Genomic DNA, 27765 nt, shown 5'->3' with positions numbered 1-27765 from the left:
TAAAAAGGCCTCACATGAAGACATTGACACAGCACTGCATAGGAAAAGAAAGAAGCAAGATAGGCGTCTGTTAAGTTACAATATTATTTTAATAGCTCTTTGCCAAAATCCATACAAGAGTTCAACTACGTGGCTAAAAAGAACTATACTTTCATATAAAACCATTCCGATCATATTATCATAAGCTTAAATAAATGTCCTTGTTTTAAATATCAAACTAGCTGCAAAGAGAACACTGTCAACCTTCTACTCTTCTGCTCACACGTTAAGACCTAGGGTATGTGAGGTAGGAGGTTTTTCGGTTTTGATTTCCAACAGTTGGCAAATTAGTGTCGTACAAAAGCCGACGGCCTATGCACTCCAGTAACGCAAAAGGGAGACAGATATGATGGGGATCAGAGAGAAAAAAAAAGCACACAGTATTTTTATTCTGTTTTTTTCTTTCTTTAAACTGAAACAGTGTGCTGAATATATCCACTCCACCCATAGCTTACAGAGGCTATATTGGCCCCCAGGGAAGCCAAAGCAAAAAAAATTAAACAATAATAACAAAAATGCAAGTAAAAAATTAATTGCAGTATGTGTGTACTGCCACAAGTGCTTGATTTTTTTTTGTCTTTGTTTCTTTTTGATAACCAGAGAGACTAAATACAACAAAAGGTACATTTACAAAAGGAACCCTTCGAGTAGCTCAGAGGTACTGCATGCGTAGGGTTTTCGTCAATAAATTACATCAAAAAAGTATATCTCTGTTATAGTACAGCATAGACATACACAAAAAAATGGAACAAAATGGAACAGAAATGGAAGAGCTAACTAATATAAAAGTCGTTCGGTGCTCTATTACTCCAAAAGAACTTTGTGTCTCATTTTCAATAAGAATGTTAAGAAACTAATTTATTCCCCCAATATTCACTGCATCTTTTTACACATTTCATTACTTTTCAGATATATAAAGAATTTTTTTGTGTTGATGTGAAAACTTTTGTACACTCAAAGTAGAAATCAGACAGCTGCACAACAGCGAAGGAGCACCCAAACAATGTTTTTCAAACATTATTTTCCTTAACTGCATCCTGGGATCACTTTTTTTTGTCTTTTTCTTTCTTTTCTTTTAAATATATATTTAATATATAAACAAACAAAAAAAATATGCACAATATAAAGCAAGGATGCACCGTAACGCCGCTGGAGTAGTGTGTTGGGATTGTGGCCTCGGGGATTTGGCAGTTTTGTGGGGAGATCAGGCCTGGGGGGAGGGTGGGGTTTGGGGGGCTGGGGGTTCACTAGCTGGAGGTGGCCTTGGACGCATAGAGCGCCCGCAGCGTCTGCGCTACTTTGTGGGTCAACTTGTTGCTGGCGGTCAGGGGGAGTTTCTTGTAGATGATATCCGACTCCTGGATGGTGTCCAGCCAAGGCACTTGTTTGCGTCCCTCGCGCCTCTTGGCCTCCGTCCAGGGGCTGTTGTAGGAGCCGGCCAGCCAGCGGACGCTGTAGCCGTCAGCGGTCCTCTGTATCACGCGGGCGATCTGAGGCCGGTCCTTGTACTGCGGACGCAGGAAGGCCACCAAGTCGGACGGCTCCACGCTTTCAGACATGTTCCCCACCGCTTCGCCGCCATCCCCCCCACGCTTTGACTTCCTGGCCTGGAGACAGCGAAATGGGAGACAAAGGACGATGGAGATAACAGGAAAGGTGGCGGAGAGAGGAGGGATAGATTACATTAGACAAGACTGTAAGAGACAACTGAGACCAAACCATTCAAGATCTAGATGTCATACACATCCGTATCACTTTACTAAACAGAAGAGAAATATTTCTGAGGGATTGATAGTACTAGTACTTGCATACAGTATGTGTAAACTATTCTAGTAATGAGCACATCATACTGAGAAACTGTGTCCCAGAGCGGTGTCTTACCCCAGGGGTCCTCTCTTCGGTGTCGCTCTCGTCCTCCTCCGTGTCGGCCGCGTGATTCCGGGGGCTGTGAGCCGGGCCGGTACTGGGGCCTGACCCCCCCAGCAGGGCGTTGATGGCTTTGTTCCGGGCGTTAGCGCCTGCCTCTCCTTCTCCCTCTTCATCCTCATCTGGGTCCAGGTGGTCCATCAGCAACTTGAACTGGAGACAAGAGGCGACAGGAGACAGTGAGACAACCGCAGACATGATACGTAGAACATTTTTTTGGTGACCCAGCAGAGGCCTATAGAAGTGATACTACAACTTTAGCACTGAAAGTAAAACGACGCTAATTTGGAGATCGTCGGTATGTGCATTAGGTAAGAGACAGGCAAACTCACGTCGAGGAACTGCTGGACGATCCTCCTCTTGAGATCGTAAGTGAGCTCAGCGTTGGCTACGTTGTTGGACAGGAACTCGAGGGTCTGGCGAGGGTTGAAGTGAATGTTTGCCTTCCGATTGACAGCTTTGTCGTACACCTTCGCTGACTCAGTGGGCGAGTACTTGAGGATTTTGCTGCGAGACAAGCGGGCAAAAAGAGTAGTGAGTCATTCAACGGCCTTAAGAAACTAATGAAAACTTTCACTCTCTTGTTTAGGAACTTGGCTTAATTGGTAAATTGGTTTTATTTTAACCTGGTCAATGGTTCATTCATTTCCCTTACGATTTGTGCTTTTATGGAACTATATGCCAATACCGCAGCACACCTGAGCTTCCGATTAAGTTTGAGCTGAACACTGCTTATTGGCTGATTACATGCTCAGGACCAGGGCCGGGTTTCCCAGATTCGTTAAGAAGCTGTTAAGTGCTAAGAAGTTCTTCGGAGTGTTCTTAGAACGTTCTTAGAGCGCTCCTAAGAAGTTCTTAGCACTTAAGTTCTTCTTAACGAATCTGGGACTCCCGGCCCAGATTTGCAACCCCGTCATTCTACCAACAGGTTGGATCTTGTTGCGCCGCAGTCACGGCAGGCAGCTCACCCGTCCGAGAAGCCGTAGAGCGCCTTGAGGTGCTGCTTGAGGACCAGCAGCAGCAGGATGCCCTGCGAGGCGCGGGCGAACTCCATCAGGGGCATGGTGTCCTCCGGCAGCCGCTCCATCACCACGTCCAGGTCCTCCAGCTCGGAGTCCGACTCCGACTCGGCGTCGGCTTTCTGCTCGAGGGGAGGCGGTGGCGGTGGCGGCGGCTCCTGCTGCTCCTCCTCTTCTTCCGGAGGCTTCTCCTTGGCGTCGCCGTCGTCCTGGTCGGCGTCGGGGTTGTCTGGCTCCTCCTCGTTCACGTCCACGTTCCACACGGTGCTGTTGGCCTGCCGCCCCTTCTCTTTCTTCTCCGGCTGACCGGGCCTCTGCAAAGACTGGGGGGGTATAGAGACAGCATAAGTCAGCGGGAGACTACACTGTACAGTTATCAAATGCAAGCGCGTTCAAAGAAAGAAGGTCATAATGCGGACCGATAGCTTTGTGCTTGTGTAACAGAAGACATTTGGAGCGTCTGTTTCAGACAGAGAGACAGAGAGACAGAAAGAAAGAAAGAGCGAAATTGAGAGAAAGAGAGAGAGAGAGAGAGAAAGAAAGAAACAAAGAAAGAAAGAGAGAGAGCGAAATTGAGAAAAAGCGAGAAAGGAAGAGAGAGAGAGAGAGAGCTTCTGCACGTGGATGACGGGTAGTGAACACGGATGGATGAGCACCTCTTTGAGAGAAAGAAAGAAAGAAAGAAAGAGAGCGAAATTGAGAGAAAGAGAGAGAGGAAGAAAGAAAGAAAGCGAGAGAGCGAGCTTCTGCACGTGTATGACGGGTAGTGAGCGCGGGTGGGTGCGCACCTCTTTGAAGGTCTGCAGCAGGTTGCTGCCGGACACGGACAGCCTGATGTCGATGTGGTGCATGATGAAGAGCGGCTCCTCCTGCGTCTGGTAGGGGAAGTAGGCCAGGTTGTCGGCCACGAACAGCAGCATGTTCACCTCCACCTTCTGCAGGGCCCAGAAAAAAGCACACTCACGTTAGGCACACGTGGAAAAACTGGAAAACTCCTCCCTACCGTCTTTTCAATGGTAACATTGTTGTAAACAACAGCAACAGGCTTATGTAGGTGTAGTTGTTGTCATTTATTTATGAGTGAATTCGGTCAACAAGAATGTCCTACGGGATTAATAAAAAAGACTGTCTGTCTGTCTGTCTGTCTGCCTGTCTGTCTGTCTAGCTGTCCATCTGTCTATGCCTTGTCTCTGAACTTGAGACACACGTCTCATTGCTGCCAGACAGTGGCGGGAACAGGGAGTGAGTGCGCAGCATTGCGTCTGGCCCCAGCCCTACACAAGCAGAGCACACTTGGCTGATTAAGCTGTCATGAGAGTAGACGGAGCAGGTGCCTCGGACGGGGCCAAGAGCAGAGGTTGAGCGACCGCACACACTGCAGCCGTGAGTTGGCCCGCGAGAGCTCCACTTTCTCAGTCGACGCTTAAAAAACTCATGGCCGACGCAGCCCTCTTGCAATCATCTGTCATTTACCTGTCTTTCCCCCTTTTTAAAACCAGAGTCAACTGGAAGAGTACTGCACTGGCGATGCCAAAAGTAACGAGACACAAGTACTCCCAGGGAACTCCACTACTTTCATTTACCCGTCTTTCCTCTTCAAATCAAGAGTCTACTGGAGGAGTTCTGGACTAGCCGAGCCAAAGCTAACGAGACACACTCCCGGAGAACTCGACATCTTTCTTCATCAAGGTACATTTTAGGAAACGCCCTTTTTCTAACTGTAGTGGGAGGTCTGCCTCCATCGGCAAGTCCCTCGTAGGTTCCCCCTCTGTCCTGGGGGGGAGGGGGGGGGGAGAGGCCGACTCACCGAGGTGTCGTCGAACAGGTTGAGGAGCGAGATGAGGAAGGCGCGGCGGTGCTGCCTGTTGCTGCGCACCATGGAGTAGAGCTGCGCGCACAGCGCGCTGATGGACTCCTCCTGACGGAAGCCCCGGATGATGCCCTTGCGGTGGGCCATGATGGCCTCCTGCACCTGGTAGGACATCTTCATCCCGGCCGCAGCCTTCATCTGCAGGGGTGGAGAGAGGGAGAGGGGGGGAGAGAGGGAGAGAGAATGAGAGATAGAAAGGGAGAGAGAAAGAGAGTGAGGTTCAACTGCCTTTTATTCCTTTCATTCCTTGACCCATGAAATCACAGCGTGCCTCATATAAACCAAACACAACACACACATTCATAAATACAGGAGAGTCTCGCTGGGAGAAAGCTACCCCTAATTCCCCAACCACCCATCCAAGAGCTCAAAAAGCATGCTCATTATTGGATTCATTCATTGTCCTATATCTGGTGACTGCTTTGGCAATACAAGGGCCAAAGGGGACTGAGTGAAAACAGTTAATATATTCATCTATCAATTGTTCACAACTAGTGGAGAAAAATGCTGGTCCAGCCTAGTCTGGCTAGCGCCTACCACATCTCAATGAGACGTGGTCTGGGAACCAAGAGTTATTTTTCTCGTATTTGAACGAATGCACAGATCCGTTTATTGGACACTACGGATGTCTATCAAATGCGTCTGTGCATAGCTCATCATCGTTTTGCTTTGCCCCCTGTTCTGTGATTGGTCCCCTATCTGAGGCAAAAATTAGGGCGGTTTCCAGGCTGCCTGAGCAGCGTGAATCAAATCGCACGCAGCATGGGAACACCCAGGCCAGGTCCAGCCCATAGATAAGAGTAGATAACTCGTAAACCTTACATGCACTGGGCCAGTTGTGTCTTATGTTTCAGTGAACCGTGGACTGTGACTTACGTGAATGAATCCGGTGTATTTTTTGTCAATCTCCACTATCTGCTGGTCTGCCTTGTTCCTCATGGTGGGCTCTGTGTCTGTTCCCATGGCAATAAGGTACGGAACACACTACACACAAAGAGAATAAGAGGGTGAAGGAGCATGAATAATCGTGTGAGTGCATAAACAAGGTCATTATGTTTATGCAAAAGAATAGATAAACATACAAAGCAATTGTGGAACAGCGCAAAGTAACTCAACAATAGATAAAAGGATACAAGGATGTTTTTTTGTCACATGCATGATTACTAATGTAAAGAATGCAGTGAAATTGTCAGAATGCAGTGATATTGGCCAGGTTTCCCAGATTGGTTAAGAAGCTCATTAGTGCTAAGAACTTCTTAGGAGCGCTCCAAGAACGTTCTAAGAATGCTCCTAAGAAGTTCTTAGCACTTAAGAGCTTCTTAACCAATCTGGGAAACCTGGCCATTGTCAGGATAGAGTGAAATTGTCAGTTCTGTACCTGCACAGGGTGGATGAGGCCTTGGTTGAGCGTGAGGGCGATGACGCTGAGGGCGAAGTGGCGCACGTTGTACTGCGTGTGGAAGAAGGCCTCCAGCACCTGCTTCAGATACAGCTGCATGATGGAGCTGCTCATGCCCGACGTGATGTCGCCCATCTCCTTCAGGTCCTCCTGCTTGGACAGCTTGTTCCCTGAGCACGAGAGGGTCAGACCAGGACACAGAGGTCAGAGGTCAGTGCTCAGGGTCCTCTACGCATCTTTCAATTTCAATTTCAATTCACTCATACAGCCCCAAAATATCACACATGTCTCATGGCGCTTTACAGAGTGTTAAACATTCAGAGAGCCCATGAGTAACAGGGGCAAGGAAAAACTCCCTATACTTCTACTTCTACTTCTAAAAAAACTCCCTATACTTCTACTACTAAAACTTCATATATGAAGAAACCTCGGACAGATTCACGACTCAAGGGCCCAACCCATCTGCCTAGGGTCAGTTACAGTACAATAAGGTCATTTTTAGCATCAGAAAGTTCAAATAGTCCAGTGTAGGGAATAAATTGTACATGGGGATTAGTAATATCATTTTTGGCCCTTGCTCTGACAGAGGTTATATGTTTTATGTTACATCATGTCTTGGGGAAGGCTAAACCTTTTGTACTGTAGACTGTCAAGGGCTGCCAATAAACTGGCAGATGATTGAGGTTCATAAAGAGTGACACCTTGGCTGCTGCACGGCTTTACTGCCTGCTTTATCATACTGGACTATGACACAACACGTCTGATGTAAGGAACGCATAACTCATATAGAATCCATCTGACGACAGGCGCCACTGGTGTGCATGTGCATTAGAGACTCACACTCCCTGTCGGCCTCCAGCATGCGCATGTCTTCCTCCTGCAGATACATCTGCAGATTCTTCAGCACCTGGATCTTCAGGTTCACCGGGCCGTTGACGTCCGACAGGAGCCCGTTGTAGAGGCGCTTCACCTCGGGAATGAACATCTGGCTGGGGTGCATGATGAGCAGGTTGCCTGTCGGAGGAGGACAGCGCAGGTGAGACAGTGGAGGATACAGATCAGGTGACCTTATTCACCTTATTCTTTAACCCGGGAATCTGTACCGTTTTCAACTTCCGTTCATTCTGTTTACATGCGTTTGCAGTACGCCAACTACAATATGCTTCAACTTAGATTTCTTTCGAAACGTTGACAATTCTGCCCTCAGCATGGACATACTACATAACATATAACCGATATAAAATAGAAAAGTTGACTTTTATATGCACTATGATATGTTAAGCACTGTCAACCGTCATGTTAAAATAGATAGAAATAGATAACCGCTTTCCGAAGGCTGAGGTTTCATAACGACACCCATTGTTGGCTACTGTACATCGTGAATACAGAGATGAGTGATACACAAATACAAATCTCTCCTTACGAACCCCACAGGAACACAAATACTGTGTTGGTGTATGTCTAAGGGAAAATAGAGGTATTTTCCTGCACATAAAACTACTGCCTATTCGTTGCGTGTAAATTACATTATACATTTCTTCACTCGGTTGCATTGCAGTTGCAGCTGAGGTATTAAAAGCCCTTTGTGGTGAACCTAGTGTTCAGGACACAATATGTGAGTCCAAGACTTACTTCTTTTGCCAAGGAGCCTATGATTTTGGTACAGTTTGTTCATGTTTTTTTGTTTGTTTGTTTGTGTGTTTATTTGTTTGTCTGTACGCATGCAGGATAACATAGAAACCTTGGCCTGGTTCTCATGAAATAGATGGTAAGGTGAAGCATAGACTAAGGAAGAGCCTGTTCAAATTTAGAACAACTTTGCAAGGGTGGCTCTACGAATTCAGCTTTGCAAATTTGGGCTTGGCAGAGGTCTGCGCTCTCCAAGTGCTCTTCTAGTTTAAATACACAGAATTAAGTGTCCTAAGTGTCTTTTGCATTTTGCCACAAGGAATGGAAAAAAGATGTAATGCATTTGTTTATTCTTACCTAAACCAATGATGGCTTTCACTTGCACCTCCTCATCCTCATTGTTTATGAAGTACAGAAGGAGTTCCAGAACCTTCTCTTTGATAACAATCTAGAAAACATATTTTCCAAAAAATCGTGAATTTCATAATAAACACTGAAACAAGAATCATCCCATCGACAACAAAGGCAGGATGACGTGACCCAGTAAGAACTCACCTGGCTGCTGCCCTTGAAGCGCTCCAGGTCAAAATCGAAGTGGCGACACAGAGCGCCCACGGTGAAGAGGGAGCGCATCAGGATCGGACGCTTGGCGTCCATGATGGAGTGGTTGGTGCCCTGCTGGTGATGGACCTTAAGCTTGGTCAGGACACCTGTGGAGCAGCACCACCACAAACCGTCACCCCAAGGACTCACTAAGCACATTCTTAAGCTGGAAATGCCTCACTGGACAGTCACTGATTGATATTCATTCAATGTCCAGAGGTTCTGCAATGCACGACTGATTGAAGGTACTTTATTGTGCGTTAAATGTGAAAGTCAGGGGTGCTGAGCTTACCGTAGTATCGATTAAAGCAAGCCCAAACGAACTTGTAGTTGTGTGTCACTTTGTTGACCACAGCGCCAAGGCAGCTCACACAGTGTTGGACCACCTGAGGAATAAAATCACAAACTTTCAGGAACCAAAGCAAAGGACATCCTCGAAATTGTGAAGAAGTGTTTTTTTTTTTTTGTGAGGTCTAAAAGGTGACGTACCTGCATGCCATATTTGATGATGAGCTTCATCAGGTCCTCCTCAATTGTGGTCAGGAAGTTCTCACTTGGATGCTCCATCAGAGGCACCACCAGCTCCAAGATCTTCGCCACGTTGCAGATCACCATGAAGTCATTCGTGGACTGTAATTCACCACCAACATTGTCAAACGTTATTTTACAGGAATGAGAGGCCATCAATGAGACGTTTGAGGCCATCACTGAGTGTAATAAAGTCAGTGTACTAATAGGCATAATAAGGTGAATAATAAATATACAGCGAGGAACACATGTATTTGATAGCATGCTAAAACAGGAATATAAAATCATTTGACAATTGATCTTAATGCCTTAATTAAAAAAAATGAGTAAAAATCAAACCGCCAAGGACACCAATTTTCTTTGTGATTGAAGAATGTATCGTAAATATATAAATGTTTTCCTATTAGCCTGTTTGATTTGCATTGAGCTCAATGAGCATCAAACAGGCTAATAGGCCTACTGGAAAAAGCACCATGCCAATCTCTAGCTATGGTGAAGGGTATGTAATGATGTGGGGCTATTTTAATTCCGACAGCCAAGGGAAATTGATCAGGATGCATAATATCCTGAATCCATGAAATAGCTGGCCTTAAAAAATAAAAATCTGCCTGCCCCTATGTTAACCCTATGTGTTAAATTCCAATAGGGTTACATTGGGGGTCAAATACTTCCTTCCCCCTAGCATTTAGGAAGAACATTTATTTATTTACGAAACATTCTTCAATCACAAAGAAAATTGGGGTACTTAGCGGTTTTATTTGTACTACATTTTTGAATTAAGACATTAAGATCAATTGTCAATTGTCAATAGGCAACTTTAGCATGGTATCAAATACATTTTCTCCTCTCTGTATATAGTGCTTTTATGGTTATGGATTGAAGAGTGAAAAGCTCTCTTACGTTGCACTTGGTGGTCAGGTAGGGCTGCATAGTCATGGCGTGTTTGACCATGAAGTCAGCCTTGACTTTACTGAACAGATACAGGGTGGTGATGCAGGCCACCAGCCGAGTGGAGTTCACATTCTTATGCTCTGCAGGAGACAAAAAGAGGACGCTGCGAGTTCATCCAACAGCAAAGCAGTGGTGTAAACATGCCAGGTCTATTAGCCGCGGTTTATACATTGATTTTACTACATTTCTTCAGCTACAGTATGAGGTTAATACAAGGGGGCAGTTAATATGCCGTTAATACGGTTTTATTTCTTTTAACTTGCATAAAACACTGTCCTGCGGCTTATACACAATGCGGCTTATATGCGGGACTGTATTACTGTAGCTGCCCTGGCTTGACTGATTCACTGGACATTTAATGGTGACAAGCTTCCTCTTGGATACTATAACTGCAGTGTACATCTACAGTACATACGCGTCAACTGTAGGAAGCACCACTGTAAACCATAGCATTGGTCGACACATGGCTAGTGTAGATTAGCACGTCATGGTTTTCCTCTGTTACCTGAGAGGGACTCCTCATAGCGCAGGATGTGATCCACTAGACTGTCAACCAGCTGCACGCAGGCCTTCCTCGTGGGCTTGTAGGAGGAATCCTCCTCAGTCTTCAGCAGCTGAGACGCAAGAAAGAAAGGGCACATATTAAAGCAGACAAGTTACATTCAAACATTTATTATAGATAAAGTAGAGCCCATATAAATCCTTTTCTTTATGAGTTGCATTATGTGTTATTTTCTTGGGCACTTACATTCTGCAGAAGCTGCTCAAACCAGTCGTAACCACTGTCTTGGCAAGCAGCAACCTAGGAGGATTTCATTTTGACAGGTTGCATTTATAAATAAAAAAAATATTACAGAAACACTGAAAGCTAAAGATCATCTTAATCTACAAAGACAGAACACTGAAAACACAAAGTTCACTGAAACTACGTGCACCCACCACATCCGTGATGTTCAGAATCTTCCTGCTCATGGCCTCTTTGTCGTTGCCAGGAGTTGGGGTGAACCACAGCTTTTGGAATGTCTCATTGACCAGTTTCTGTGAGTAAAAACCAAACAAACAAAAGTGGTTAAAGTGCTTTAAAAAAAAAAAAAAACATGTGTACCTCTCACAAAAAAATCTAAACGAACAAAAAAAAAGATTTTTAATTTCTAAGACAAATGCAGATTGTGAGGGCTCAGTCAGGGGTCAGTGCCCCACATGGCTCCAAACAGGCCAACAAAGGCAGATGAGAGGCATTGTTGTGGATGGGCGGTACTACCCCAGAGCTGTCCTAATGAAGCTCCACCCCCCAGGTGTCTTTGATTACCTCTGGCCAGGTGCAGTGTATTGATCAGGCAATTGGCTGCCTTTTTAAAGCCGACCAGCACAGACTTCAGGCAGACTGGTTTGAGGAGAGTGAAGAGTGAAGAGTGGAAACCCGACATCAAACCGACATCAAACCGACATCAAACCAGTCTCAGGGTAAGGGCCTACGGCCACCCCTTTAACAAAGTGTTCTGTTTTACTTGTGGAAGACTGTGGGACTGTGTGCTGCAACCAGCTGAAGACGGAGAAGAGGGACAGGACTTCCAGGACGACCACAAAGCCGGAGGAATAGGTCAGTGGCAGGGACCACACACCCCCCCCCCCCACTAACGTTGTCCTTATCTCTCTCCCTCTCTCTCACCTCAGAAGCAGACACGAGCCCTCTGACTGCCTCGGTCCAGGACTGAAGAGATTTGAGTTGCCTTCTGCTCCCCAACCCTTTCCCCACTGATTATAAATAAATACCTAAGTTTGTTTCACTGCAACCTGTGTCTGACCTACTTTGTTCCAACTGGTTAGCCCACTACCCTGTCTCGCACAGCCAGGCGGCCACAAGATAGATAATTAACTTTGCCTTCCCATGGAAAGAGAATACATAATATACGCATTATATATATAACATATAGAAAACATATTCGAATGAGTACAAGTGAGGCTGCTGTTAGGCTGCTGTTCAGCAGTAGGTTTGGGTCACCAACCTTGATGCCCTCTTCATCGTTGACCCTGCGGATCATCTTCACACACATCTCGGTGATCTTGCTGAAGGTGGGCTGCTCCAGGCAGATGTCTCTGAGGATCTTAATCACCCTCTTCCTCACACTGATGCCCGTGTCCTGAAGAAGAGAGCAGGGCGCACACATGAGCGACTGCCATCACCTCTCTAAAGAGCACTGCCGCCAAGTCAGCCAAACGTTACAAAAGCACACCGGGGAATGCTCGACAAAGTATCTGTGAGCTGCTAATGACGGCAACATTACAGAAATAAAAGGGCTTATTAATGATTAATTGATGTTATTATAAGCCAGCCAAAAATCTCTCATTCAAACGAGTTGTCCAATTCTCCAAAACCATCTGTGAAACAGACTTAGGTTCCACAGGAAAAGCCCATCTTTAGATTTTAAGAATTGAACACGCTACAGTAACACCACCCAGCTAAGTGTAGAACTGTGAACAGACTGAGCTTGCTGGCTCTTCACGTCCCCACGTCCCCCAGGCTGCTAAAGAAAGGGCCCGTACCAGTATCCTCCTGATGAGCATGTCGTAGTACTGCTCGGTGAGCTGGGGCCGGCTCAGCACGAAGCGGCCCAGCAGCTCCACGGCAGCCTCCCGCACGCTGGTGGACGAGTCCATGAGGCGCCCGTGGACCCCGTTCTGCATGTCCTTCTGCAAGGAGAAAGAGCACAGCGCAGCCAAATAAATCTAAAAATCTAAATAAATACCAACAAAATAGAGGTATAAAATATTACATATTATATCAATTTAAATTATTAATTTATTTATATACATATATTATATGCATCATAATATTATGTATGCATGTATGTGTAATGTATATATTCCTATGAAAACACACTAATAAAGGTTGTTTAAGTAAAGGTAAAGAGAGCTTGCTCACCCGTGCCAGTATGCTGGGGTCCACGGCCACCACCTCTGAGAGACATTTCATGGCTTTAGTCCTGACGGCTATGGCACTCTCGCCCAGGACCCTCAGGATCTGCAACAGCAACACCAAACACACACACGATGCTCACAGCAGGGAAAGGACTGACCAGACCAACTGCACTACAGACTCTCAGGAAAGGTTTGGAGGGATGCAAATATATGTGACAGTGCTGTCCAGTGTGTCGACGAGTGTGACAAATTCTCACCTGGGTCAGGTAGATGTCAAAGCTCTGTGCGAATGGCCTCATAGAGGCTAGGTGGCGCACAATCAAGCCCGCATCATCATAGTCCACAGTGTCTGAGTTCATTCTAGTGAAGAGAGGGGGGAAAAAATCATGTACTCAAAAATCATGATTCCATTCACACCCAAGCAGTGATATAAAGGTGATGATGGAGAGTGCATTTTTTTAAACAATGCATTTGATTGATGTTTGTGCACTCTCCTACTTCTACTGTTTAACCCATATGTGCCTGAAGTCTGAAGGTAGGATGTTAAGAAAAAGACCCACAGTTTTTTTCTGTAGGCAGGCAGGAGGCAGGAACATGACATTTGGTATGATTCCTCTTAAGACAAGTGGTCACTTCCTAATGTCCTGCCTATTAACCAAGATTTATACACAGGGGCAGGCTATACATGGGAATGCATTTATTTTCTGATTAAAGCATAATCTGATTCTGATGCACTGGGCTATTGAGCACTGAGGAGTACATGGTTCTGTTCAATTTTACGGACAGTTTTTCGCATAAAAACACTGTCCTGCGGTTTATGCAAAATGCAGAGGAATTTACTGTGTGGGTTCAGGATGCTATTAACAACCCACCAAATTGCAGCCACAGTTACCAGATGTCTTTAAAAGGATGTTGGGGGGTACCTGAGTGTATTAAACTGGGAGGGAGTGGTCTTGATGATGGTGCGAGTACCTGAGTGTATTAAACTGGGAGGGAGTGGTCTTGATGATGTTGCGAGTACCTGAGTGTATTAAACTGGGAGGGAGTGGTCTTGATGATGTTGCGAGTACCTGAGTGTATTAAACTGGGAGGGAGTGGTCTTGATGATGTTGCGAGTACCTGAGTGTATTAAACTGGGAGGGAGTGGTCTTGATGATGTTGCGAGTACCTGAGTGTATTAAACTGGGAGGGAGTGGTCTTGATGATGTTGCGCAGGAACTTCTTGCGGGCCTCGGCCCGCTGCATGATCTCGCCGGTGCTCTTGAGCTCCTTGGCGTGGCGCCGGCCCTCCGTGTCGTCCTCGTCCCGCTCCTTCTCCTGGCCCTTCTTCATCGCCTTCTCCGCCTCCGTGGTGGAGTCCCTGAACCACTGCGCGATGTAGAACTTGCGCGCAAACTGAACGACAAAAGTGGTGAGATGAGCACACATCCAGAGTTAAATGAGCACCGACATCAGTAGAGATGTATGTGAATAATACTGGCTTACGGGAGAAAGGGAATAAATAAATGTCTTAAACTGTCCTTTTGAGACGGCGTTGTATTGGTCATTAAACCAAAGCGGCACATCAGGCCGTGGTTACCCGGATTTTCCCCACGTTTTCCCACAGAGAGGAATGCAAACATCAACGACCAGAACAACCGGGCAAAAGAAACATCAAGATAACTCACAATCAGTGCAGGTGCAGTCTCTGCATTCTCTTCCAGATGATCGAGCAGAGCCTTCTGGAGCTGCTGGATCTCATCGTTACCTGAGGTCTGGAGAGTGAGAGAGAGAGAGAGAGAGAGAGAAAGAGAGAGAGAAGGATGCAAAAGGCAAAAGATCACGAGTCAGTGCTCAGGGCATGGAGGGAGCAGACGAGGTGATTCATTAGAGAGGAAATGAATTCAATGTGATTAAATTCAGCAAACACTTACGTAATTACCGGTGACACATTTAATGAGTTATCACCAATTACCAGTTTCCCCTTGCGTAGCCACCCCTATTCACAGGCTAAAACTTAATTTTGCCAGCTTATGCAGGATCACACCTCGTGCTGCCTTGCGAGCTAACACCCTGCATTGAATTAACGTGGGAGTGGTGGAGTCCGTATGTAAATGTGTGGGAGGGGAGGCTGCTCTGGCCTGTACCTCTTTGAGGATGCGGTCTATGGTGCGCTGGTCCATGTTGCTGGTGATTGCGTCTTTGCGGAGCCTGGCCGCCACGGTGCCCAGGTAGTCCAGCGAGGCCACCCTGAGAGCCATCTCGGTCTGCTTATTACTGAACTGGTGGACCTGGAGCAACAACAACGAGAGTTAGGGCTACCACAGTGGTGGTGGCAGTGGTGATAGAAATGATAGAAAGATTTAAATCTGTAAGAAGAGTGTCAGTAAGACAAGAGGAATAAGAGCTCCAAGGAGGGTGTATGGATAAGTGTGTGTGTGTGTGTGTGTGTGTGTGTGTGTGTGTGTGTGTTGATTACATTACATTACATTACATTTGGCTAACGCTTTTTGACCAAAGAGACTTACAATATGATAAAAAAAAATTAAAACAAGAGAATTAATTAAGAACAATTCTAAAAACAAATGTACAACAACAAACAAATCACAATAAGTGCATTAATGAGTGTAATGAGTGCATCAATGAGTGCAATTGACCGTAGGATCATATGATGGATACTATTAAAGTGATACTATTGATGCTGGATACTAGGAACTGACCAGTAGTCTCCCCAGCAGACTGAGTAGCAGCTCCGCTGCTGGCCACTCTGGCTTGTTGACTGTGGACAGCAGGTCCTGCACAAAGTTCTCAAACAGTGGCCGGTAGTCCTCCTCCCCCTGCTTACTCCCACACCTTAAGGATTGAGGAGACATCACAGACGGCAGGGTTAACCTCCACCATGTCTCCTTCATAAAACACCATGGCAAACGCCACAACAGGGAAAGTGAACTCACTTCTTGAGGAACACAGAGAGAAAGTTCTGGGCTGTCCTCCTGGCTGTCTCATAGGAGGTGTTGATGAGAACGTCCTCATCCATCTGTGAACAAAAAATGGATCTTTTTCTAACCGACATGTTCAAACTACCAGTTAATAACAATTAATTTTGTATGGTTATAACAATGAATCAAGGCCCTATATCAGGTCATACTGTAAGTGTCTATTTGCCAGCTATGCTACTACTGCTACCTGACTAACGTGTTCTTGGAGGGGCTGATGGACCAGTGAGTGTCCGTGGGGATTCTTACCTTACTCTCCTCAATGGAGTCCTGGTCGGAGGGCAGATGGACCACGCAGTGGATGAGCTGCAGCACCAGCGCCGTCACCATCTGGATGTGCACGGACTCGCCGTCCGCGTCGCTGCTGTTCAGCCTGTCAGCACACAGCCCGTCAACACAGCTCTGCGTTAGTGTCTCGCCGCCTAACCATCTGCTAAACATCTACTGGGTGCAACACTGCGGTAGGGAGGAGGATGTGAAGCACAGCGTGACAGTCAGTGTGTGTGTGTGTGTGTGTGTTGGGGTGTTGGGGGGGGTGTCCGGCTGGGACTGGGTGGGGTGGGAGTGTGTGGTGCGTGGTGGTTGGTGGTCACCTGAAGTTCCTAAGGCTGCGCTTGCTGGTGGGCAGTCTGGCCAGGGAGGTGAAAATCTCCTCCAGGATCAGCTGTCTGTGCTTCTCGTAGCGGGAGAACACCTGATTGGGCACCAGAACAAAGTCAGTGAGCGAGGGATGATGACAGCGTGATGACACCCTAGTGTGCCCAAGTATGTGGTTACTGCTTTCAGCGCGCCTCAGAGGGCCTTTCGGGTCTGTGTGCAAGTGCTGACTGGGACTGCAGCGTACTGGTTGTTTTTCCTGAGCTCACTGAGGCTTTGAGGAGGAAACTCACCACGGTCACCAGCTTGATGGAGCACAGCTGCATCTCACTGATATTTTCCACAAAGAAGGGCGTGATGCCCATGGAGGACACCTGTCAGGAAGGAAGAGCGCGAGACCATTAAGCACACAGATCGCTGGCGAGAAGGGAGGGACAGAGTGAGAAGGATGGAGGAGTGACAGACACACCAAGGCAGAGGGAGACACACAAACAGAGAGATTTAAAAAAAAATGAAAAAATAAGAAAAAGAGAAAGAGGTAGAAACAGAGGAAGAGAGGTGAGAACCCAGAGGCACATACCTGCAGGACTGTGGTGTCTGTCAACAGCTGGATATCCACCAGCTCAGCGATGCTGCTCACAACGTCGCACACTTTGTTGTAGAGCATGATGATGACTCTCTGCTTGCTCGTCGAGCACCTCGCCCGCTTGGCTCTGGAAGTCAACAGACCTCCTGCAACAAACGGCACAAAGCTTCAGTTTGTAGAAGTTCAGGATTAATAATGTGTGTGTGTGTGTGTGTGTGTGTGTGTGTGTGTGTGTGTGTGTGAGTGTGTGTGTGTGTGTGCATGTGTGTGTCTGGCTGCATCCATCTATCTGTACTGCAGTAACGGTAGCTCCAACAATTGAGAAGGATTTCCCACATTACACCTACACTGTAAAATACTATACTCCTGATACACCTCCCACACGTTCCCTACCCCGTGTCTACAAGACTGGCTTCAGATCACAAGACTGTGCACTCAGGAGACGGTCCCGAAGTCTGCTCACCTCCCTGAGGGTCCAGCCGGTACACGGGGTCGTACTGGGGGTAGAGCGTGTTCTGCAGGTGGAACTTGGTGTACTGCAGGGTCCTCTCGATCACGTCCTCGATGTAGACAGCCTTGGGCATGTGCGGCGACGTCATGATGTTGAGCGCCGTCAGGCACGCGTCCGCCGATTTGGTGACGCGCTCCATGATGAGGTCACGCCACAGGCGCTCCTCGTCCTCTGTGTCGTTCTCCTGGGGGAAGACAAACACGGGTGGTCAGAGGATGTCATGTGACTAAATGACAGATCAGGGGTCGAAAGGCTCCTCTGAAAGTTTCAGGCTGCCCAAATCACTTTCCCTGACATTTCAAAACATCCCCTCCTTCTACTGTATTATCATCATGACCTGAAACATGAACATCGAAGTAAGGAATTCTCAAACTGAAACTGAAACTTTCTTCACTTCCGTCACTGTGTCCTTTCTTTTCGTCTCTCATTGGCTCTCTCTAGATTTCTCCTTAAGAGAATCTGAAGTGCCGCTCATGAACATTTCACATGTGGCAGAAATCTTCAAGATTATCAACAGTGTGTAAAGAGTCATTTTCAGCAGAACTCACAGGGTTCATCAAGGTAGAGAGATTCCCCCCGTCTTGAATGTTCTTCTCCAACATGCTCAACACCTTCACCAGCCTCTCAGATGGAATCTGGCAATGGCAATGACAGAAAAAGTCAAATGGCGATACACAAGCTCATTCACTACGGTCAGTATGAATGGAATTCATTCTGTGTTGCTGAGCTCTTCAGACATTGCTACCTTGCAGGTGATGCCCATGGCTTTGATCTTTGCTGACTCACTGGCCAACTCGCTCAGCTGCTGTTTGCCCAGAAGCAGCTCCTGTGGAATTTCATCATCATCTGCCAAGCATGAAATAAAGAGTGTGAGTTTAGGGATCAGATGTCTGCTGGAATTCTGAATGGCTCAAACACTAGACATGCTATAAATGAAAAACCTAAGGCATGTTCACCTTACTCATAAAAAATTCAAAGATGCTAAAGGTATGGCCAAGATAGACTGAGCTACTCACCCTGTATAGAGAAGTCAACATCCTCAAGGTTTTCTAGAATGCTGTCCAGACTGGCAATGAACCTCTTAAAGGTGGATGACTCCATCATTTCTGTAAAGACACCATGTCAATACAATCGTCCAATCCAAGTGCTTAACATAGACCGTTCAGTAAATAAATTAAACAGTTGGCTACCTTCTGGTGTGAGCTTGGGCTCATATGCCTTTCTTTTCTTCTGTTTCTCTTTCTTCTGGAGACTCCTTGCAACTGCAAAAACACAGAGCACACCTCAGTGGAAGCTTAGATTCTAAATGTGGCGTTCTCAAATCAGCACAGGATTCTACTTCCATCAACAACTCTCAACATGTAACTGGAGTAACAATAAGACTCCACACGGCATCTGATCTGACGGTACTGAAGATTGCATGTCATTGTAGATACACACTGGTGTTCACTGTTCACTGTTGAGTTGCTTGTGCTGTAGGCAGGGCATTCCCCATACTCACCATCACTCAAGCTGGGAGGCGGCGGTGAGTCCCGGTCGGAGGCGTCAGGGCTGCGGTCCCCATAGCGACTGCGTGAGCTTATGCCTCTCCTGGACTCGGGTTCCTCGTACTCCCAGGCTCGGTCATGGTCCTTCCTCTGGCGCTTCTTCACAGCTAGGAGCAAAACAACACAAACCAGTTAGGAGCTCAGCTCACAATGGTCAAGGAAATTCAACAGGGGTAAAGTCATTCTTTGCTTTTCATTTAAAAACACAACCGAGTTTCAGGCAGTCTGATGTCAAACATTAATTTAGATGGTTTTGTGCGACACTGTCAGACAATCTATATAATGCAACGTTATGTGTGTGGTACGTCTACTTACAATCTCGCTCGGGTTCGCTTTCCTCTCCAGAGCTGACCTCTGCATATCTGGGTCTGTCATTGGTCGCGCCTCGTCTGCGTTTGCCAAGCTTCACCCTGTCAGCAGCGCTGAAGTCCATCTCTGCCTGCATGTCTAAGAGGACAAACACACACGAGTTTACTACAGTCAAGTCTACACTGTTCAACGCCAGCATCAGGTGAAGCCAAATGTTATGATTCTCAGCAGCAGTGTTATGTTTTTGTCCATGTATTCGTAAGAGCTCATCAGTGTCAAATTGCCATTTCAGTTAGAGCTTCAACAAGTTTACTGTCCCATGTGGCACAGTATTCCCCGCCTGTTAACTAATGAGCATATAACTGCAGCTGTGCCAAGTTGTGACATAGCCAAGTTGAACCCAGCAAAAATGAAAACAGATACGCCCAAGGGACTAGCCATTTGGGAGCCTCCAAGACAACAAATACATTTCCTATTCAGCTAATAGCTAGTAAACATATTACACAGGTGTTAAATATCCATATCATGGGTGTTGACTGTTGAGCCTTATAGGGCCTCAGCAAAAGCAACTCTCACTTAACTGCAATTTATCACAGGAATTTCCACACTACCCATTTTTACCTTGTTATCAACAACTAGGCCTATGAACGGCAAACATTTATGCCAGTGAGTCCCTTCACATACCTCTGCTGGAGCGCTCTGAGTGGTGATGGTGCTTGTGTGAGCTTCTGGGGCTCTTGTGCTTCTCCTTGATCAGCTTCTGCACCTCCGCCTGGGACAGCTTCTGGAGGACCACCACGGGTGCGGAGCCCTTGACGAGGTCCCTCTGCTGCATCCCTTGGTCCTCTTTCCTGTCTCTCTCGCCTTCCGGAATGTTCCTCTGCGACCCTGACCGCCGGAGTCGACTCGAGCTGGAGGCTCCAGGGCCCTGCTGGGTCTGTTCCTGCAACCTCTGGGCATCCGAGTGGGAGTGCTGTCGAGTGGTGCTGCGATCAGCGGCGCCAGTCTCCTGTGGGGCCATCTGGGTGCCGAGTTGGTCCTCCACTGCGCCAGGGTCCTGAGGGTGAGGGTCCGGTCTCCGCTTTTTAAGCGGTTTGTCTGAAATGAAAGGAGTCAAATCACATAAACTTCAAGAGGAAAGAGCACAAAATGTCCTCATACCTGCCATACAATGGATATTGAATTGAACAGAAGCACCTACTCACTTTCAAAGCTAACTTAAGAACATGTATTGTAACATAGATCAGTGGTTCTTAAACAATTTGTTTGGCCATCCCCAATAAACTATAGCCCAAGTTACTGGTCACTGGTAAGCTTGTGCACCACATCTCTGAGATCAATAAGTAAGTCATTGCTAGAGATGCAGAAAGAGATTTCAGTTAGCAATAGCATAAAACAGAGCATCCAGTCCATTTCTTTCTTTTGGAGAAACAACACTGAATCATAGATCTACATCGTGGGCTAACGAATACCCCAATTTTGAAAACTGTCTACTTTTTTCATTTTAAGATAATGCACAACTAAAATGATAAAAGTAGGATGGGTAACCTGGGTATGCGGCAATAACACCCACCTTTTTCTTGCACTGGCTCTCCAGGCATGAGCCCCTGGCCTGCCTTCCCTGCGTTGAAAGGCAGCTCATCTTCTGAGGCCATGAAGTCGTAGGCGGCAGCCTTATCAGCTTGCCTGCGTTCACCTGGGGTCACCTTGCCTCTCTTCTGCTTGTGGTCAGGGGAGTTGAGCAGGAGGTCTGGTAAGCCATCTTGAGGTGAAGAGTATTGCGGAGGTGACTGCATTATAAGCGGTGGGCGGGAGGCAGCTGAGCAAGAAAAAAAGGAAGGAGCAATGTGACTGCATCTGTGGTTCATAGTATATTGTCGATTAATCTATACATTTCCTAAATGAATGTACTGGTTAAATTGTATCCCCTGTCTGAGCAGATTATGTATTTGGTTAATCATTACTCTGTCAGTACAATTACTTGCAACCATTATGCTAGTTGTTTTTTTCCCCTCTCACCTTTGGGAATTCCATCTCTGTCTGTGGGTGAGCACACTGCCTGAGGTGACCTCAAAGGAAGTGAGGGGTTTCTCAAGGACTGGTCCCTCTCCTGGAAATATGACATACAAATAGTTAACGCAGTGGTTAGACTACCAATTCACAACATGAGTTCAAAGACCTCAGACCGCTCATCATGTGACCTCACCAGCAAGACGGAACAGTTAACCAGAGATGATCTTTGCGCTAACGTTAGCGCCAACAATCGCGGATACATAAGACCCACCACCACTTCTACGTGCAATGGACCGTCAAGGTAACGGCATTAGATACCCGCAACTACCGTAAGAAAGTCCTCAATAAAGTTTCTACCGTTAAGCTAAAGTTACAGGAACGACTGTTAACTTTAACATTAACTGTAACACACCACTACCTCACAGCAGGCTAACGTTAATACAATGTCAGCATAGCTGCTAACTGATTAAACGTAACCTTGCTTATAAAATAGTCACTTTAGCTTTTCTACATTAAACGACGTTTAACATTAACACATTTTATGTTAACGTGAACATTAAAACTCGTTTATGTTGGCTGGCTATTTTGATAACAGATGACTTAACGTTAGCTGTGTAAAATGGACCTAAGGTTGTGCTAACATTAGCCCTTGCTAACGTCAGATCAGATTCTGGAAAACCGGTAGCTGCTAGCAGCTACAGCTGATGTGACTGTTTACCTGTTGATGACCCTAATGAAATAACTTAAATTTTTCGTGAAGTGGTCTAAATACCGTTTCGTAACTGCCAATGATATGGTTCCTTCCTGAATTATGTTGGTTTCACGACGTTAGCTACTCTTCTTTACTGAAGACCAAAATTCTAACGGTTTACTAGACTCATGCGCAGGTGAAAACCAACAGAACCTAGAGAGAACACCTCAGGGGTGGTATTCCAAGAACGTGATTTAGTGTCAAACCTGGGTAAGTTAACTCAGAGTAAGGGGTAAACTTTCTAATAGGCTAGCTGTACGGCTTTATTCTTCATTCTCCAAACAAAACAATGCCAGTGGGCTCTTTGTTGTTGTCTCAGAGTTAACTTACCCAGGTTTGGCACTAAAACCACGTACTTGGAATACCCCCCTAACCTGTCAACCTAAAAAACATTTACGGATATTCTGGTTTTAGAAATCTCATCCCCATGCAGTGCACTGATAATTACATTGTTGGCATAATTAATATAATGAATAGATTAATCCCATTAAATATCTATTTTATTGACTTGTCTGATTTGATAATATCCATGTGAACTGAATAAATAGGCCTACCTGATTTTCATGAATGTTCCTCATGCCACCAGGGATTGTGGGGCTCAGAACAGACACTGTAATAATACAAGCATGACAACACATGATTTAACAAACACAAGGTGTTGGCTGCCAAATGTACATATTTTAATGTGGCCAACAAGAATGCTGCACAAAAAGATTCAATTCATACAACTGAGACATTATCACATCTTACTGGAATTAAAATGAATCCTGTTTGCTTCCAACTAATATTAATGGTTCATTAATTAAACATAAGCAGCTACATATTAGCTAGATACCATATAAGCAGATATTTATAATCTGTGCAAAGTCTGTCTAGAAGAAAATAACATTTTGAAACATACACAACATGATTTTTATTCTGACATGAGCACTGACCTTGCTGCATCTGTTGCTGCTGATTGTAGCCAGATGGATGAGGGTACTGCATGTACGGGGCTGGGCTCTGAGGTGTGTAGGGGCTGGACACGTGGCTGTTCTGGGGAAACCTGCCGCCCGGACCCGTCTGCTGGGGGACAAACCCACTACAAACACAACCAGAAGGTAATGTAAGAAATATAGCCAAAGACAAACAACTATTCTAATAACTCAAAATTCAGAGAATGTACAGTAACATATTGTTTAGTTTAGGCTTATAAAGAATCACAACAGTGATAAAAACCTACTGCTGTAAGGTGGATACTGTCTCAAACTCTATTTTTACACTCACCTTGTTGGGCTCTGTGACATGGAAGCAGGCTGATAATTTGACGTGGCTGGGCTGTTCTGCATGGCATTTTGGGTTACATTATATTGTGGTGTCATAGGCTGCCTCGTGCCTGTAAATATGAAAACACCAGAGCTACATTGGCACAGTGCATTTGCTATCTTCGATTTTTCTAAACATGCTGTAGTGCTTTGAAGTGGGTCTCTAATCTCATGCTTGTATTTAAAATCCTTGTGGGTGTCAGGAGACCTAATGATACATTACATTATTACTTGAACTTGGGATAATAGTTCACATTTATGTTTGTTTATTAAACTTTATTGATATTGATGTAAGAAAATGTCCAGCAATGAAATTCTTAGTCTCAGAACCAACCCAACTTCAGACAGTTAAGTAAATAAGATAAGTAAATAAAAATAAAACCATATTTAAACATTCGTTTTAAGTGTGACGTGCACAGATATAAAAAAAGATATCATCCAAAGTGATTTTTTTTCTCTTTTTTTTTAAGTGTTAGGGAGTAGGAGTAAGGAGTCCATTTACATGTATGCAAAACTAGCCTGACTGGATCGCTACACTTAGAGACATAATCAGGTTTTAAAATGAATGGTGGGTTTGCTTGAGAACAAAGAAAGTTGAGTTTAATTCTTTGGCGGCAAATGAAAGGGACTGCAGAATTTTGTTTGTGCGAGAGGAACAGAAAACTGTCCAACCAATTTGTGACATTGGTTGATATCAATGAATTTGTTGGTGTCCACATCGATGGTTTGCGGTTTGGTAAGGTATGTTGCTGATTGGATCATTAACAGTCACAGTAACAAAGAGGAGTGGTCAAAGAATTTGCTGGTACTTGTTGTTGTTGCCCTAATATTCAAGGTTTTGCATTTTGTTTGGATATGTTGCTGATCGAATCATAAACAGCCACAGCAACAAAGAGGATTGACTCAAGAGTTTGTGGGCATTTGTGGGTGCCAACATTGAGAGCTTGCACTTTGTCTGGTTATGTTGCTAATTGGATCATAAATGACCACAGCATCGAAGAGGAATGACTGAAGAATTTTGACGGTATTTGTTGGTAATGTTGAGAACTAATCCAGCCAGTGGTTGGAACCAACCAGTGTGGAGAGGGAGTGGGTCAAGGACGCCACTGTTGAGCCTTCTGGAGGTGTCATGGGCCTAATTCAACGGAACACTGATGAAGGACGGTATCTACCTAGTGAAATAGTCTCAAGACTATTCTGTTGGTGGTTGGGGTTTTTTTGCCCACAAAAGTTGCTTTCTCAGTGATTTTATTGTTCACTGTAAACTTGATTGTTGATTGGTCGCTGTGTGAAATCCCCTAATCATAGCACAAGGAATTTGCCATCTCTCCTGTGTATATTTGAAATAAGCAAACACATTTTGATTTTATAAAAAAGAAAAAAAAGTTCCACAAACTATATCACTTACCATCTGGAGTCCCATATTGGATTGGCATATTTTTTTCCCTGAAGATATTGGGGCTCCTGGACAGAACAATCTGCAGCAGGACTGGCATGTCACCTTCCAAGTCATCTCTGCCCAGGTTGTTCTTCAGTTCTCTGTTGGGTACACATACAGCATGATTTATGTTTAAATGCAAAGTGGTGTGACTTATATCTTTATTTGTGGACAATCTGTGGAGTGTGTGTTACTTTTAGTAACTATCTAGAAAATGTGTATTACACTAGATACCTGTATATTGTTTCAAACAATGGGAACAGGTATTAACTCATTTTAACACAATTATCTTCTCACAGCATGATACTCCGAGAACTGGAGACACTCACATGTGTTCAGTGGACACCTGACTGAGACTCTGAGACAGCTGAGACACCAGATTCTCATCCTGGCAAGCCAGAAGACAGCTGACCTTCTCAGCAATGCTGCCATTGTACAGTAAGCTCTTAGTGGTGGTAGCAGGGTGTGGGGAGGGGAGGGGCAGTTGGTTCAACACTGCAAGAAACAAAAGGAGAGATATGAAACAATCACTAACACACCCGCTATTACGAGACCAGAACACCTCACTCGAAGGTCTTAGCTCATACTTACAGTCTGTGAGACTAGTGATTCCTGCTACAGTGGTGATGGGGACATGGGGCGTATCCCCATTCATACTGGAGACAGGGTCAGGTAATTGTGTTGACGCACAGATTGCTCAGTGTTCACAGCTCTCTGGCCTCCTCTCACATGACAGTGGGTCTTCAGAAAGTTCATAGGTTGATTGAGGAAATAAACAGACATTATTAATATTATTATTATTTCTCGTTAATTAAAACTTCGCAAACATGAATGATAAACACATCGTATGTTGCTGTATGTCAACAACTCACCATAAAGATGTGCGCTTGTAACCACTAAACTCATATGAGTTCAATATATTTAGTGCAATATGTTATCATACTTTAAAATTGCACACACTAACGCTAAACATTATAGCTACATTCGCCATTAGGCCAACGTTACTAAAATTACGATTTCAACGTTCATATTTCCGTGGTTGTAACAAGGATGTACGATGAAGTTTGTTAACGTTACTCATTGTACCCATTGCTAACTTAACGCTAGACAATTTTCTAAACAGATTAAAATAATGTTCGATGAAAACATATAACGCTACGTTATAACAAAATGGTCTAACGGTGTGATTACTAAGAGATGCTGGGGCAACTTAGTATAACGTCAGTATTTTGCAACAGAAGGGGTAGTTTGCTAACTGCCTTACAACATCCAATACCTGTTAACGTTAGCTAGTTAGCTATAACATTAGCTAGTTCACTATCAGCACTCGCAACCTACAATCATCAGTTCAAGGCTTGGTAGATCGATACGTTAGACCAGTTTGTTAACTTATAGATGTATTAAGTTAGATGGATTCAACAATAGCTTTCTAGATAGTGTACAAATCGTAACTTGTTAGAAGAACATTGCCTAGCATAGACTAGCTGGCTAGCCACTGTAAAGGATGTTATATAGCTCACGTTTAGCCACTGCTTTGAATCAACTTCTGCACAGAAAGCTAGTCAACGTTAAATGGCTAACGTTAAAGCATAAATGCAACGCTAGGTATGTTAGCTTGCATATATCTGCAGCTGAAATGCGTTGTCAATGGTAGTGTGTACAGTTTGTGAACGTTTATATGAATGCACAAAAATCAAAACAAGGTGTGCTCTCGGTTTATTCATATCTGGTAAAACCAATGGATAAATGAACCCAGAGTTGACTAGCATCTAGCATAGCTATGCAGCTTAACTAAGAAGATAATGTCTGAGCCTTGGTTGACCACCGTTTTCGCCTATTTACGTTTTTTCCCCTTAAGAAAAACCGCCACGAGCACATTAGCTACAGATAACACACACTTGAAGCAACTTTACCAGCAAGCGTAAACAAACGGCTCATTTTTGAGAGATGTTACTATCATTACCCAGAGGCCTCCACTTCTCACGATGACTTCTTGGAATCCTCGGACTCAAAACAAGACAATCACCGCACGCATACGCCTCTCAGCGGGGAAATTGCCACATAGTCTGGCAGTCCATTATCGTCAAATCTACTGTTTTTGTTAGATGTTCATGGCCATACAACGGCATGTATAAAAAAATAAAATAATAAAATTCGTAGTAAATCGCTTTAGAGTCGCAATAACTATGTGCATGCAGTTATATTTACCTGTGGTCGGGTTAGGAGACTGGTATAATCAAAGATGGGCTCAGCTCTGGGGTGGTATGGTCTGTGGCTCCCCCTCCTGGATGTAATACTTACAAACCAAAACATTGCGACGTGGGATGGTCGACAATTGTGCTAGAACGTAGGCTACATTGTAAGCACATATCCGTACTAGAACCTTTTTTTTTCACTGTCCATGGCTAGATCGCATACTGTATGCTGGACGATCCAGTATAAAAGTAATATATATTTTTTGTTACAGTAAATATATGTCGTACGTTACGCATAGGCTACTGTATATCCCCCAGCCCATGTCTTGTAAATACATGAGGGGCATTCACCCAGAAACGTACTACATTTTCACTTGAAAGAAATGCTGGAAAGCAAATTATTCATGAATCTATCTGAACATTGAGTCGTATGAACATAATGTGAGCAATCTTGAACTATGTGGAACACCTATTGTGCCATCTCAGGGTGTGTTTATTCTTGAGTGAAGTGCATTTTTGAAAATAACTATTAGGAACTAATGTGACGGGGCCTGATGGTCAGTCAATTTAATGTCCTCTCTACCTGCTTGTGAATGCTAGAATCAAAACCTTTTTGCATGTAAGCAGCGATTTTAGTGATTTTAGTGATTTTAGCG

General features: G+C 45.0%; 1 protein-coding gene across 3 annotated transcripts; it reads right to left on the bottom strand.

Moving 5' to 3' along the window:
* Positions 1 to 70: 70 nt before the first annotated feature.
* Positions 71 to 27156, bottom strand: nipbla (NIPBL cohesin loading factor a). Of its 3 annotated transcripts, none has more exons than XM_062542945.1 (47): positions 27123 to 27156; positions 25506 to 25655; positions 25244 to 25409; positions 24885 to 25015; positions 23439 to 23547; positions 23108 to 23253; positions 22727 to 22782; positions 21428 to 21518; positions 20982 to 21227; positions 20093 to 20506; positions 19415 to 19546; positions 19054 to 19206; positions 18743 to 18814; positions 18569 to 18658; positions 18298 to 18398; positions 18101 to 18187; positions 17505 to 17736; positions 17036 to 17187; positions 16749 to 16829; positions 16452 to 16552; positions 16108 to 16231; positions 15817 to 15899; positions 15583 to 15715; positions 15010 to 15153; positions 14551 to 14637; positions 14052 to 14278; positions 13141 to 13243; positions 12888 to 12986; positions 12509 to 12655; positions 11971 to 12105; positions 10904 to 11002; positions 10713 to 10766; positions 10470 to 10578; positions 9914 to 10044; positions 8975 to 9115; positions 8778 to 8871; positions 8438 to 8592; positions 8240 to 8330; positions 7094 to 7267; positions 6233 to 6423; positions 5731 to 5838; positions 4792 to 4992; positions 3773 to 3919; positions 2934 to 3307; positions 2298 to 2472; positions 1921 to 2118; positions 71 to 1646 (listed from the first exon to the last, which is right to left on the bottom strand). In XM_062542945.1, the coding sequence occupies exons 2-47, from the start codon at positions 25567 to 25569 to the stop codon at positions 1287 to 1289; spliced, it is 6708 nt and encodes a 2235-aa protein (XP_062398929.1). In that variant the 5' UTR covers positions 25570 to 25655; positions 27123 to 27156; the 3' UTR covers positions 71 to 1286. The 3 variants fall into 3 exon arrangements, with proteins under 3 accessions (XP_062398929.1, XP_062398928.1, XP_062398930.1); XM_062542944.1 differs by lacking the exon at positions 27123 to 27156 and adding an exon at positions 26878 to 27102; XM_062542946.1 differs by lacking the exon at positions 27123 to 27156 and adding an exon at positions 25787 to 25803.
* Between the last annotated feature and the right edge of the window lie 609 nt (positions 27157 to 27765).

Source organism: Sardina pilchardus, chromosome 8, assembly GCF_963854185.1.
Source record: "Sardina pilchardus chromosome 8, fSarPil1.1, whole genome shotgun sequence".
Classification (NCBI taxonomy): domain Eukaryota; kingdom Metazoa; phylum Chordata; class Actinopteri; order Clupeiformes; family Clupeidae; genus Sardina; species Sardina pilchardus.
Note: the sequence above shows the minus strand (reverse complement) of the source record. Positions and strands in the feature narration are given on the sequence as shown.